General features: G+C 43.0%; 1 protein-coding gene across 2 annotated transcripts in view; it reads left to right on the top strand.

The window, feature by feature from the left end:
- Positions 1 to 14,141, top strand: part of WNT5B (Wnt family member 5B) — an 85,692-nt gene extending 71,551 nt beyond the window's left edge. For both annotated transcript variants that reach the window (XM_090043434.1, XM_090043433.1), the window contains exons 4-5: positions 817 to 1,109; positions 10,293 to 14,141. In XM_090043434.1, coding sequence (XP_089899560.1) covers positions 817 to 1,109; positions 10,293 to 10,751 — 752 coding nt within the window. In that variant the 3' untranslated portion in view covers positions 10,752 to 14,141. The remainder of the gene's footprint in view (positions 1 to 816; positions 1,110 to 10,292) is intronic.
- The last annotated feature ends 1,042 nt before the right edge of the window (positions 14,142 to 15,183 follow it).

The following is a 15,183-nucleotide window of genomic DNA, read 5'->3' on the forward strand; positions in this document are numbered from 1 at the left end:
ATAAGCTGGGTTTTAACTGATATTGTGGTGTCCTTTTAGGGTTTGCACCAGTTTAGCTGAACTCATTTAAAGTCACCTATAGTTAAATGGGAGCAACTTTCTTGGGTAGACAAAGCCCAGTTGCGTGCCTTCTTCACTAGTTCATTCACACCAGATAGGCCAGCAGTTGAATTTTCATAGAGAACAGACTGCCTTCTCCCTTTGTGAGTGTTCCCTCCAGGTTAGAAGCATATTGTTGGTTTGTTGTGGGATGAAGTTTTGGCTACTGCTGTCCACACTGCAGCTGTTTTATGGACCAAGAACCTCAGTCTTCAGGGCTCTCAACAGAGCAAGTGCTATTCTTATACAAATAATAATGACCTTTGATCAGCAGCTCCTATACACACATGCTTCTCATCCTCCCTAAAGCAAGAGATTACACATTTTTTTGTGGGGGGTGGGCAGGTTGCTGCATGTATAATTATTAAGGAACTTACTTCTTGACTAAAGTATGCCAAGGGAATCAGAACTGCTATTGGTACTAAGACTATTGGGGAAGGGTAGTTGGATTCATGGGGTTGGGCACCCTAAATATGAGCAAAATGGAATGTGAACCTGTGCTGTGGGCATCTCCTGTTTGAATTACCCATCTTGTCACAGCCTGTATACCAGGGCAGGATTGTTCCTTATACTCTATAATCCAATGCATGGTTCAGCCCCTCAGCTCACACCATCTTCAACTGCTGTACATGCTGTTCAGTCTCTCCCTGAGAGTGGTTGTATTTGTCAAAGGAGGTTAGTTTTTTGCTGATTTTTTTCATTTTCTCTCCCTCCTAGGTAGTCGAGAGACTGCATTTACTTATGCTGTTAGTGCTGCAGGGGTGGTGAATGCCATCAGTCGTGCTTGCCGTGAAGGAGAGTTGTCCAGCTGTGGCTGCAGTCGGACAGCGCGCCCTAAGGACTTGCCTCGAGACTGGCTGTGGGGTGGCTGTGGCGATAACGTGGAGTATGGCTACCGTTTCGCTAAGGAGTTTGTGGATGCCAAGGAGAGGGAGAAGAACTATGCAAAGGGATCAGAGGAGCAGGCTCGCATGCTCATGAACTTGCAGAACAATGAGGCTGGCCGCAGGGTAAGACAGTTGCTGGCCACTTCCTTTTTTTGGAGCAGAGGCAGATCAGAAATTCATTGTGCGTTCATTATGAATATTAGGTTATGGAGGGACAGTTAGTTATGAGGAACAGTGAGTCAGTTACCCAATGAGGAACCAGAACGTAACCCACTGACGGATTTGGTACAGTTACACCCTGGGGAATTATGCAGTTATGCGCCCATGCAATTTTGCACATAAAAGCATGACTGCGCATAATTGCATAATTTTACATAATTTAACTGTGGCAGACTCTGTGCCTCCACCTCCATGATGTTGATTCACAGAGCCATGTGCCTGGAGAGCTGGTAAGTGGGGAGGGGAGCTCCTGCCTGGGGGTGCATAGGGTTTGTGGATGGGCCTGGGGTAAGGGGTATGGGTGGGTGTGTGGTTTGTGGGTGGGTATGGGCCACTTGCCATTGGGCTAGCATGGCTGGCTTTATTCCTCCATGTGGGTTTCCAGTACTCCAGCAGGAAGCTGCATGTGGAGGCATAGAGTCACTCCATTGGGTCAGGCAGGCTCATGTTTGCCTCCATTTGCGACTTCATGCTGGAATGCTAGAAGTCCACGTGAGGGCATGGAGCCTGCCCAGCCCAGTGGTGTGCAGCTCCCTATTGATGCGCCATCGAGCTGGGCCAGCCAGCTATATGCCTCTGTGTGGGACTTCCTGCACTCCAGCAGGAAGCTGCACAGGGAGGCATGGAACCTGCTCAGCCTGATGGCATGTGGCTCCCTCCTGCAGTGCCACAAGCCTCACATGCTGGCACAGAGCCAGCCTGGTCTGGTGCGAAGGTGCACAGCAATGGGCCAGGGTGACTCCATGCCAGCATGTGCAGGCCCCGGGACTCAGCCAGAGAAGTGTGTTGTCAGGGGCTCTGCTGCTGCAGCCATGAGCACCCTGAGGGCCCACTGCCTGCTGCTGAGCCGCCAGCGGCAGGCATTGTATACCATGGTGGAGGAATGTGTGTGGTGGGGGGCCATACCTACCTACAACCCCCCTTCACACATACACCCCTTCACAACCCCACAACCCCACACCTGCCCACATGCCCCACACCCCTCCACAGCCCCTCCACAAACCCCACACCCCCACACCTGCCCACAGATCCCACATACCCATCCATACCCCCCACATCTTCACAAACCCCTCCACATACACACCCCACACCCACACTTCAGCCATACAAAGTATACCTGCATATATTTCTAACGAAGGTTCAAATGGTGTTATGTTTAGTTAAATTTGTTTAAAAAAAGTAATTCATTTTGAATAACTTTGAATTTTTCTGCACAAAACTGAATTTTTCTGCACCTAATTCCCTGGGGTGCACAGTCATGGCTTCACCATTCCTCTGAGAATCGCACAGGCAAGGTGCAATTTGGCAAGGGGAAGGTATTGTTTGACTGGCAGGTGAGTTTGGGTCAATGAGGTGCTTCAGGCTGTGTCTAAAGCTGTTCATCTGCTAAACTGGCTGACACAGGCACTCAAGGCTAAATCCTCAAAATAAGCTTTGTGCTGCTGTGGCATACTGTGGGATTTCAGCTTCAGTTATTTTCCTTCCCAACACAAAAACCTCACAAGGGTTGCTAAAATAGGAATGTGATGGTAGGGGACAGATCATTCATTCGACACGCTGAATTTGTTTAACTTTTGTCATTCAGTGAATCAGTCAGCTTTAGGGCATAGATGATTATTAGATCTGACTTGTATATCTGGTCATTATACTGCAGCCTGTTACCCCTATATTGAGCCTGGTAACTTGAGTTTAGTTGAAGTTCATCTTACATGAAGTAGTCCAGTTTTGATCTGAGAACATTAAGACACAGAGAATCCACTGGTTTCCTTGATAGTTTGTTCCAGAGTCCTTTAGTATCTGGTATTATCTCTTCATGATGGTACTTATATACTGGACTCAAATTACCTCTCACATTTTCTTTTGACAAACTAAAGGCTTGAACTCTTCATGTTTGTCATTATAATATATTTTTCTAGTCCTTCAACCATTTATGTGCCTCTTTCTGTTCCCACTCCATTCTTTTCTACATATTTAGAAATAGTAGATAGCAGAACTGTATATAGCATTCTAGTAGTAACCTCACTATTGTTGTATACAAAAGTGAAATTATCCCTTTATTCCCATTTACTAACACCTCTTTATATGCCCAGTTGTCCTATTATTCTCTTTTTCCTGGCACTACATTGGGAGCTTGCAAGGAGCTGCTTGTCCACTATTATCTTTCAGGCCTTTTCAGGGTTACCACTTCCCAAGATTAAGTCTACCCTTCTGTAGGTGTGTCTTGCATGTCTTGTTCCCAGATGTGTAACTTGACATTAGGTTGTACTGAAGTGCATTTGTTTGAATGGGCTCAGCTTGTTCCATTTGTCTGCCCTGTGTTCACTGTTATTTATCATTTTTCCAATCCCTGTGTTGTCAACAGTTTCATCAGCAATGATTTTTATACCAACTTCCAGATCATTGATGAAAAAGTTAATCTCTTTGTGACCCAACTAGGAACACTCCATTCAGTGATGCTTTCCCATTGACAACTGCTTTTTCACGTCTGTCAGTTCATTTCTTAGTCCATTTAATATGTCCTCTAGTGAAATTGCAGTGTCAGTCCGTCAATCATGTCAAACAGGATGTAAAAGTCTGAATCTGTTCCATCTATACAGTTATTTTATCAACCAGACTTATAATTTCATAAAAGACTAAACTCAGTTTTCTTTGATGAGAGGCCTGTTTTCTGTAAAACTGTATTGACTGGTATTAATTATATGCCTGCCTTTAAGTCTTTACTAAGTGAATTTTTTGTTAGTTTTCTTTCTTTTATCTAGTACTGATGAATTTATAGGGCACATCTACACAGCCTTCCCTCCTGACCCTGTGGTCTACCATTGACAAAGTAAGCCTGGCCCATTCTTCTTTACTTGAGTGGTCTATTTAAGCAGAGCAGGGCACTTGAAGCAGTCCTGCTGGTATGCCCCTGATTATGATCAAATTCTGTATCTCAGGAGAGATTAAGAGCAGTGCTGAGGGAAGAGATGAACTCAGTTCCTCTCTCAGCTGCATTTGCCAGGCTCTGGCTTACCTGAGAGGAAAGGGGGAGGCTTATTTTGCTAGTGGTGGACCTGGGACCAGGAGGGAAATCATATAGACGTCATAGCAGTATCTAGACCATCCTGCTCTTCCTTTTTGGTATATTAGTACATTATTGCTCTTTTAATTTTCTTGAATGCTCTCTGGAAAATATTATAAAATAAATTAAAAATGGAGCATCAGTTTTTCCAGATCTCCTTAGCCAATTCTTTAAAGACTCCTTAGTGACAATTATCCAGGTGTGATATTCCTAGTAGAAACTTAGAATTCTCTTCACTTTCTAATGGAATGGAAATAACATAATTCTCCTAATTAACTGAGTATCTTATCTTCCTTTTTTCCAACTGTAGAGCAGAAGGATCAGAATTTTAATAGTAATAGTAACTTGTTTACCATTGCTATCAAGTAGTAGGTCTATATGATAGCTAATATTGATTTTGTTTGTAATGTACTTAAAATTTTCCTTCTTCTTGTCTTAGGCTTGCCAGCCATAGGCTTGTCATTGGTGTGCTTAGCTTCCTTAATCAACTTTCTCTCTTTTATAGTGTCCCATATATATTAATTATTATGTATTTTCTCCATTTTCCATTTTTATGTTGCTTTTTTATATGTAATTCCTGCTTGCCTTTGCAACTGAATCAAGAGGGGCTGTTAGAGATATTCTTATCCTTGATTGTAAATGGCATATTTCTGTGGCAGGCATGTAAACTGAAATGAGTTTCAGCATTCCTGTTCACTCCTTTTAGAAGGCCAGTTTTGGGGTAAACCTAGAGTTAGTTGGTAAAAAGCATCAGATTCACAGCCCTGGAATTCACATTTCTTTTCAACTTGGGAGAGGTAGGGGACTTGGATTATAACTATGGTTGCTCTTTAGAGGGATTTAGGTTTCTTCATTAAACAGGCACTGTAAAATGTCATTATTCTCAGTAGAACTCCCAAGGTGCATCTTAAATTAGTATCTAGGGTCACTGTGGGTTGGTCCAACTGCTATAAATGAAAATCTTCTTGAAAATAAGGAGCAAATGCTTTATGTACTTCTTAGTTGTCAAGCCTGCTTCCCTGAGAGGGAAAGACTATTTTGTCTCGTCATCTGGATGAGTATCTGTGTTGCGATCTTAAATAATGCTACATTTTTGATTAAGGCAGAGCTATAGCGTGTTCTAGGAATGTAGTTAAAAACAACTGGATCTTCACCTCAAGACAGAATCATGTATGTTACAACATAGCATCCTGAACTCGTGTTTCACCTGGTTTCTTCGCTTAGCTGAATTTGTAGACAGGGCTTTAAGGATGAGATTTCAGTGTTTGCAGCTAGTAAATAGTCTGAATATAGGCTTTACCAAACAATGTGCTATATCCTCCTTCACTTGGAGTCCTTGAAAGTTATTCTAAAAGATAAGCCATAGATCAACCACATGTTAATTGAACAGGGGCAGGAATCATTGGGTGAAAAATCTGTGGGTCCCTTCTGGTCTTAGAGGAGGATTTTACATCCCAGTGTGACAGTGACCAAATTTGGGTCAGTAGATGTTTCTTGTGGGACTGAATTCCAGTAGTGAAGGGGAACACACCAGTTTCCATAAATCTCTTCCTTGGAACAAATACCTACCGTGATCCTTTTGAATAGAGGTGCTTGGAGAGATTTAGTTATCTGAGATGACCAGATGAAAATACAAAACAAAAACATAACCCTACTAGACAGTTAAAAGCAGGGCCTGTCCCCTAGACAGTGACTCAAGCTGTTCCTCTCAAGTTTGGAAACTATGAAGTTGGAACATGAATAGACAAGAAGGGGAAAAAAATTGCGTGTTTCTGGACCTGGCGTGCTGTGCATCTTACCTCCATGGACTGTTCGTGAAGCATCAGTCAATCTGCCTGCTTATCCTTTGGCTACCGTACTAAGTAGTAGCTTTTTATACTGTACCTATTGCGAATTTTTTACTTAAAAGAGTTTGTTTGAAAGCTGGAACTAACAAGAGACTGTGTCACTCCATATACTTGGAATGAGGAAGAGAGGAATAGGAAAAAGCATTAGAGGTTCCCAGAGCCTGTATATAAAAACCACAGCATGGCTAGCATGGCCATGTGCAGTGCTCATTCCTGGAGCAGATAATGGTCATTAGCAAGTGACTATTGATTTCTACCCCATTCTGATTTTTTTGCTGTTGGTGAGACTCTGCCTTCTGGTTACTAGGCAAGAGCTTACATTGAGGAAGAGGGATTTTGCCCTTCTAATTTCTGGGCAGAGTTTTCCTATGCCCCCATGACCTTTGTTCCTAGATCGGATTTGTGTGAAAGAGAGTTCTTCCAGATCCTGGGCTCTGATGGTGGGAGGGGAATTTTGCCCTTCTCTGGTTCCCAGGAGGAGCTGGGGGAAGTGAAGGGAACACTGTTCTTTTCTGTTTTGGGCACTCCTGACCCCATCACCTCTCCACTCCACTCCCGAGCTTTTGAGTGCTGGCTCCTAGCTTTATTGCCCTTGTTTGTTTATCTTTGACTGTTATCTCAACATGTCCTTTCCTTCCATCTGTCTTTTTTGCCACTTGGTCTCCATTACCCTCTTTTATTTCCCTTCATTCCTTATCTGTCTCTCTGGCTTCAGCAGTCTGTCCCCCTGCACTGTTTACCCACTCAGCATATAGTAAGTCTCAATCATCAGTCACTCCATCCACTGCCAGTTGAGATGGAGAAAGGACCTGACTAATTAACCACACCGGAATGCTCCATTAATTCTCTTCCCCTGGCTTGGGTAAGGGACTTTAATTATTTCCATTAGAGGTATTTTCAGTCTGATTTTGAGCAGGGTAATTGATCAGACTCAGCTGTTAGAGCTTACTTTAATGTCAGGTTATTCTTCACATTGATCCTGGATCAGCCGGTAAAGAGCCCACCAATTTTACCTCAACTCTCCCCATCCCATCAGCTCAGGGAGAGGCTTACAAGGACTAATGCGGGGGGGGAGTAATGCTATATATGTAAGCTGAGCGGCACCATGCTTAACTGTCCTTAAGAGTTAGTGATGAACTGGTAGTATACGCATTCCACATGACCCACAGATGTTTTGAGCATCAGCCACTTAGATCTAAGTCAGAGAAAACTCAGAAGGTCCCATGACATTAACTGAGGGAATCAAGTTGCAGTGTTTTTTGGAAAGGAACAAAGCCCAGGATTAGGGAGAACCATAATACTTTATAAAAACATACTTAAGGGCAAGCAAATAGCTCTGGTTTTGACACAGCAATAACCAAGGAGTCCTAGCATAAGCTTTATAACAAGCTGGCGAATCAGTCAGAATATATTAAGTGTTTGGTGGTCTGGAAATTCAAGTGTAGCTCCATCTTGTAGAATAGAGCAGGGATCCTAAGGTAGCAGCGTGGTTGGTTCCACAGTTATAATCCAGTCCAAGGCGAATCCAGAGGCTTCAGATCAACAGCTGTTACATTGTACTATGAAGGACAGTCACCAATAAATCACAGACAAGAACAGAAAAAAGTCTCTCAGCAATAAGGGCTCAGCCTATTCATTTCTTAGGGTATTGGACTAGGCCCTATAGAATTTACTGTTTAGACTAAAGCGGACTTTCCAGTAGCAGTCCATAGTAGTATGCCTTTGTTGCCTCTTGTATACCTAACAGTCTTAGCAAGAGTAACGTGGTCTGTCTAAGCTAATTCAGAATTTGGTTTCAACTTAGGACCAGGTCCAAAGAAGAATAGCATTTAGGTACCTAAACTTTAAGCAGAAGTTAGACACACAAATCTAAACAAAAATCCCTGGAAACACTGCCTAACCCCTGTGGTGTCTGACAGTCCATTGGAACCTGTGTTGTCACAAAGAAACTTTAAGAGCCATAGTTTTACTGCTGCATATTTTGGGAGACACCAGCCTCGTGGCTAAGTTGACGGCGTTGGTGTCTATCTCCACCTTTGTGGTTAGTGAATGAGGGTCCCTCATATCTGAGGCCCCTGAAGAACACAAATCTGTACACATAATGAGGGCAAGTCCTGGGGTCAGGTCCCTGCTCTAGTGGCTACTTATGCATTTTGCATGGGAATCTTTGGAGTAAATCTATAATAAGTATTGGGAGATTCCAGGACTCCCACATCCCAGAGGAGTGTCCTCCTTACTGGGCAAGAGGGTTGTAAACTCTTCTTGTGCTCTCTCCATCTGGGCCCAGGAGTCTTGCATTCTTTTCTGCACAGGTGCCCAGCTTCAACAAGAGGGGTGGAGAGCACCTTCAGTCTATCTCATAGCCCCGTCAATGGTTATGGTACTTCCTCAGGAAAAGGAAGATGTGGGTTTGAACCCTCTCAGCCTCAGTCGTTTGCTTTCTGAGCAAATTCTCTAATCCAGTCTTTTGCAACCTTTTCTGGGACAGGGCACCACCTCCACCATGTTTTAAGAGCCACCATTGGTGCTGCTTCTCAGCTGGGTTATGTTGCCTGCAGAGAAAAGTGCCCTGTATGCACATGGTCTTTCTGCACTAGGGCTGTAATTAGCCTAAAGCAGGCAGGAACTGCCTCCGGCTGTGCAGCCCTTCCTGGTCTGGCTTGTCCTGCCCTTTGCTTCTCCCAGAAACAGGGGCACACAGGTGGAAGCGTGGGAGGGGTTGGACTGGGGAGGGCTACAGTGGACCCAGCTCCTGCCTGACATCACCTGTATTTCAGTTCATTTTCACGGATTTTTAACTTTTCTTTTAATCTTTCTCCCCCTCCCGTTTCCCCCTCACCCCTGCTATGTAAAGGCAAAAAGAATCATGACTCTTTTCCCTCATGCTATGTGCAAACATCCTACCGAGAGTGACAGCCCTACATTTTCAAGTGATTATTTATTTTTGGCTGTACCACTTGAAAACTCATGAGCCATCTGGGTGCCTGTAGCTCCCACTGACTTCTCAAAATTAGGCCCAAATGATCTCAGGTTAGAATATGAGGCACTGGTTGCTTTTTAAAATGTATGCCGTCTTATGTTGTTAGATAGTCTGAGGAAGCTTGGACTTATTTTAATAAGTGAAATAACTGGACACTAGGTGGTGCAAAGCTTGCAGATAGGGCTTTAGATCTGTGTTAGTCTTACTATCGCTGCACAGACTGATGGCTCATAGAAGAGATGTGAACTGCCCTGGAAGCGTGGATGCTCTGTTTGTATACACCGGGTGCATTCAGACGAGCATGGCCATGTGGTATGTGGTGCCACAAACACGTCTGCAGCCCCACATACAGCAGTCAGGTATTCTCTGAGCTGCAAGGGTGCGCTATCTGTACGTGCACAGCCCTGGGATGACCCCAGGTAAAGCTGCTGGCACCAGCACAGTGCAGGCCTCAGCCTCCCCTACCACTCCTTGGGTAGCTTGCCATGTGTCAAAGCATGTGTGGCACAGGTGTTCCCCGGGGACAAGTATCTGCAGTGCAAGGTGCGCTGCAGATACTTGTCCCTGGGGAACCAAATGTCTGTGCTCATCTGGATGTGGCTATTTGGTATGAATATATTAATTCTTTGTCCTATTTCTCCCATTCCTACTGTGCCTAAAGGAACTGTATTTAGAATGAACAAAACCATGGAACTGGAATAGAGGGAGGGGGCTTGGGTTCACAGGTTCCAGAGGATGTAGATACAATGCTAGAACTGTAGCACCATTATCTTAGGAAATTCTTCTCTTCACCAATTGCTTCTATGGGCTTTGAGAGGAGAGAGGGATGTAATATGCTGGTCCAAGAGGTTGAGGAGCATTTTCACCAGGAGATAGTACATGGAGATCTCTTCCTCCTTGATGCTCCTGTTCTTTACCCAGGCATCTGTCATGAACTACCAATGGAAATGTAGTAGGAGCAGGAGATTGTTTGTGAGGGCTGTGAACACAACTAGAAATGCCAAAAAACCCCAACTATACTAAGGTGGGTAATTTCAATAGGGTAAGGAAGGATTTTGCCTTGGGGAGAAAGAGAGATCAGGAATTGGGGGAGAATTAGGGCAGGTAAGAGAGAGAGAGAGGAACTCTATACAACTGTGCCAGTGACCTGTGCTATAAAAATTAACACATCTATTGTCTGATTGCAATTTTTCCTGCAGGCGGTATACAAGCTAGCAGATGTGGCCTGCAAGTGCCACGGTGTGTCGGGTTCCTGCAGCCTTAAGACCTGCTGGTTGCAACTGGCTGACTTCCGCAAGGTGGGTGACCTGTTGAAAGAGAAATATGACAGTGCAGCTGCCATGAGGATCAGTCGCAAGGGCAAGCTAGAGCTGGTAAACAACCGCTTCAACATGCCTACTCAAGAGGACCTGGTCTATGTTGACCCCAGCCCCGATTACTGCCTGCGCAATGAGACCACTGGCTCACTGGGCACTCAGGGCCGGCTGTGCAACAAGACCTCAGAGGGCATGGATGGTTGTGAGCTGATGTGCTGTGGCCGGGGCTACGACCAGTTCAAGAGTGTCCAGGTAGAGCGCTGCAACTGCAAGTTCCACTGGTGCTGCTATGTCAAGTGTAAACAGTGCCCAAAGATCGTTGACCAGTACGTCTGTAAATGAAAGACCCACCAAAGCAACAAATCTATATTATATAAATCTATAAATATATTTTATATTTGTATAAATAAATCGATGATGATAATTAAAGAAGCTTATTTAAGAGACATTTTGGTTCTGAAATTTCCCAATCAGACTGGTTGTTTCTTTGCTTCTTTGATTCAGCTGGAGAGAAAAACGAGAATTTGCCCTTACGCACATCTTCCCTAGGATATTCCAACTGGGGTGAAGGGGCCAAGGAGTTGCTAACAAAGGAACTCCCAACCCTCCCCCCACCACAATCAAGGGATTCGTTGCCAGAGAGGAGGTGAAGGGAGGGTTCTTTGCTGTCTCATCATGTAAATGTCAACTGTGTATGTGGCTTTGGACATCTGGAGTTACAGCCAGACATAGGGGAGTTTTTAGATATTCTGGTTTCAGCTATTACTCCATTGAATGAACAACATGCAGGGACTTGGAGCCATTTTTTGGTCTCTATAAAGACAGCGCTAGGGCTTTGTCAAACTGGAGGGAAAAGTCACTCAGGTCTCATGTTCAAGACTATGGATTAAAATACAGAGTTCCATTGACAGTGTATGGAATAGAGCAAGGTGGTGAAAGGCCACCTACTCTAGGTGACAAAGGAAGGTATGATCTTCTCTGGGAACTACTGCCTTGCCCAGTCTAAGGGAATCCAGTGTCTTGTTCTTCTGTACCTCTAGGGCAAAAGGGAAATCTGCTAAAGACCTGCCTGGGCTCATATGCCAAGGAGGGTTTTTTCCCCGCTACCAAAGCCAGTTTGTCTTTGTAGAGGAAAACCTATTAAATGGACTGTTTGGGAAAGAAATATGCTTCATGTGTCTATCAGTGAATGGGGTGAGAGAGATGCGCACATGCATACATACCCATGCATATACACACATGCACACATAGACACACACAGTGGGGACCAAACAAAAATGCACCTCAGTCCTCACACTATTGGTATATTTTCCCTTTGAAGTGGACACAGATGGTTACTTTGCCCAGGTCTTTTCATCTGTCTGCCATTTCTGAGCTGTACAGTTTCCCTCTAGCATTAAATGCCCTTCATTGAGGTTTCTGTCCCTTTTGTGCGTGTGTGGGTTTGGATGTTGTGTTTTACTCTGTTTTGCTGCTGTTCCTTTTATAGTTCAGGGGCCAAACTCTTCCCTGGGGTAAACACATTGCAGTCAGTATAGTTATACCAAAGACCAAGATGTCTCCAGTCTGTGGGAAGGATGTTCCATGAGTGAGGTCTTATCCTGTGCTGTCATTTGGTGATAAAGGAGAAAAATAAAATTCAGGACAGAGGTCCATTAGCAAAATCTGTTAATTTCTTGGAATTTTACTAGGCTTAAATTTATATAGATATGTAGAACAAATGTAGTTTCTAGTACAGGACACTTCCTGGGCCTCACACCATCTGTAGAGTTCATTTATAAGCATAGAGCAATCAGAGAAGCCAGTGCCAAAATATAAACATTTATTATTATGCTTCCCCTTTTCTATTGACATTCTGAATTGTTTACTGATAGTTTTTGTGTCCAAAAATTGCCAATAAGTAGAAAAATGCCATCAACCATAAAATTACATTTCAGATTTTACAACTCCTGTTGCTGATGAAACATGGCAACTTTACAAAACCCATCAGAGAAACCTGAAAATTCATATTTCATTTTTAAAGTATTTGAAGGGTCCAGAAATACAAGAGGGAGAACAATGATGCTTGATAATAATTTTTTTTAAATTTACTGATGTTTCTAGTGTTTATCTTGTTTTTTTATCCAACTGTCAATGTATTTGCTGGCATTGCAGAGTGCAATTTGTTGTAATATAAACAATGGCCTAGATTTATTTTATTATGTAAAATACAAGTCAAAGGTATAGTAATTCAAAGGAATGAAAATACTTTTCTATGCATGGAAAAAATGTGAGTATGGTGGCCCAGTCCAACTCCCATTAAACTTCAGTGGGAACTGGACTGAGCCCAAGATCACTTCAGATGTTCAGATGTGAGCTCTTTACTTGGGATACTATACATTTCTTGCTCAGCTATAAAAATCATTCTACCTTGGATATACCTTAATCCCCACCGCCCCCCAAAAAAACCCAACTGCCCCTCCCAAAAAAACCCTTTTCCATCCTGCATGCTCACCCCATGTTCTCCCCCATCCTTACCACCTCAGTGTTTGAAGGGGTCAGACATTTTTATATGGCACCCACAGGCATTATTAATATATCCAGACATGGAGAATGTTTTAATTTTTGGTTCATATCAAAAGACCACACATTTATGGGAGTCTCAGTTCAGATTGTAGTTCTATGTCCCCATAATTAATTTTGTGGAGGTAAAAAATTGTGAGAAGTGATGGCATGGACCTTCCTCCAGTTACAGCATGGGTGATACCCATGAAGAAGCTGGAGTAGTAACAGGCATGTTACCTTTCCATAAAGATGTCAGCAGGCAAAAAGCAGAGGACTGGTCTTCTTAAAACAGTTAATAGCAGGGGAAGCCTTTTGAGAAAGGGAAAGTACTTGGAGGGATTTCCATGAGTTTAAGAGGCCTTCAAACTTTGAATTATTCCCTGGAATGCAAATTTGGAGAGGCTCTGATCATCGAGAATTTTATTTTTTTAAAAACCCTAAAGTTCACAAGGGTGCCTAATAAAAATCTTTGGGCAGTTTCTCAGCTTTCTGGAGAACTGACATTGTTTTGTTTTGTTTTTCCCCCCAAATTAATTAGCTTTCAGCTTTCCCAAAATACAGGCAATCTGGGTCCAGCAATCTGGTTCATCTCATTTCTAGTTAAAGGATAATTTTAGTGAAGCTCGTACATAAAAGAACTTTAAGTTAACAGTCAGAATGTCAATGAGAACACATTCTGAGTGGTTGTAAGTATGCAAAGCGAATGGAAATTGAGTGGCAGATGAACTGCTCTTTTCAAATGACAGGGACAAAGTAGTGAATTTTACATTATGCATTAATAGATAGGAAGTATGGTCCAGAGGCACAGAATGGGGAGTTGAGAGAGATTCCTCGCTCCTCTGATGACCTGCATGACCTTGGACAAGTCACTTTACCCTCTGTGTTTTAGTCTCCTCAAATAAAAAGAGGGTTACGATTTTTACTTTCTCTTGTTATGTCCTTTGAGATATATAGGTGAAAGTGCCATCTAAGAACTAGGACTTATTACTTCTTGTAGACACGCAGGCATACACCATTGTGCTGTAAGAATCACAGCTCTGTCAAAGCTGCACAAAGGGACAGGAATCAATAATAAGGTGGTGTTGCAGATTCAGCAGGAAGTGCTCTGTTTTCTCAGTCTCTGTTAAACAAAAATGTGCACCAGCATGGTGTTGAAGTGCTGTTTTCTGAATAAAATGTGAAACTACAGAGTTGTTCATATATCATTGTTATGCATCTCATGGTACTCTGTAATGTTAAGCAATAGTAAAATGAGTCTGGTTTCTGAGCCAAACCTTTATTTACTTAACTGGTGCTTGCAGTTTCAAATGAAGAACCTAGCCTGAGCTCTTAGGTAGTGTGTTTTTAACAAGCTGCCACATTCCTACCCTGAGGTGTCTGAACTGAATTGAGTGATCCTTGCTATGTAATGTAAGTCTGTAAAACATATTGAGATTAAAGTCATTATATACATGTCTAGTTGCTACAGTCAACAGGCACAACATCAGCTCCTGGAATTAAGAGAATAGGATTTAAATCATTTATCACATTTTAACACTTTAGTAGTCTTTAGGGTATATAATTCATGAATGAGGCCTTAGGAAATCCCTGTTTATTACAATCTGATTCAAGACAGACTTAGAAATAGCTAATCACAAAGGGGAGGAATAGAACCAATGGTAATGAAAACATGCATTTGTGTTTACTTATGGCAGGCTGATGTGACAACTGGGTTTGTGATAAAGTTAAAATGAACTAACCCTTTGATGGCAGAGGGCACTGAGCCAGTCTGCATTGTTCAGTTGTTCCAATTCATATCTGCCCCACTGAAATCCTGCAGTTTTCTGCATATATAAATCTGGTAATGAGGCTTCAGCCTTTTACCATAAGTGAAACAGCTACATTGAGCCCAAACATCTATCACAACTTCGCATTGTCTTTTAGATCTCATCCCACTTCCTGCAGTTCCAACAAAACCAGAATGAAATGGAATTTGTTCAGGGTTATCCTAATATTGAATGAGAATAGCAGTAGGCATATCCAGATGGTCTCTCTCTGCCTCACCAGACCCCAGCTGGGGTGAACATTCATAAGCTCAGGCAACCTCGTGGGAGCAATTTGTAACAATCTGTGGTTGCAGAAATGTAGATAGCATAGAGACTGCAGGAGATGACTTCTACCTACTGGAAGGCAGTACAGGCTATCTGTTATTCTAAAGTGGCTATCACAGGCACAGCTTTGTATAACCACA

Source organism: Crocodylus siamensis, chromosome 4, assembly GCF_052110815.1.
Source record: "Crocodylus siamensis isolate JL-2025a chromosome 4, ASM5211081v1, whole genome shotgun sequence".
In the NCBI taxonomy this organism is placed as follows: domain Eukaryota; kingdom Metazoa; phylum Chordata; order Crocodylia; family Crocodylidae; genus Crocodylus; species Crocodylus siamensis.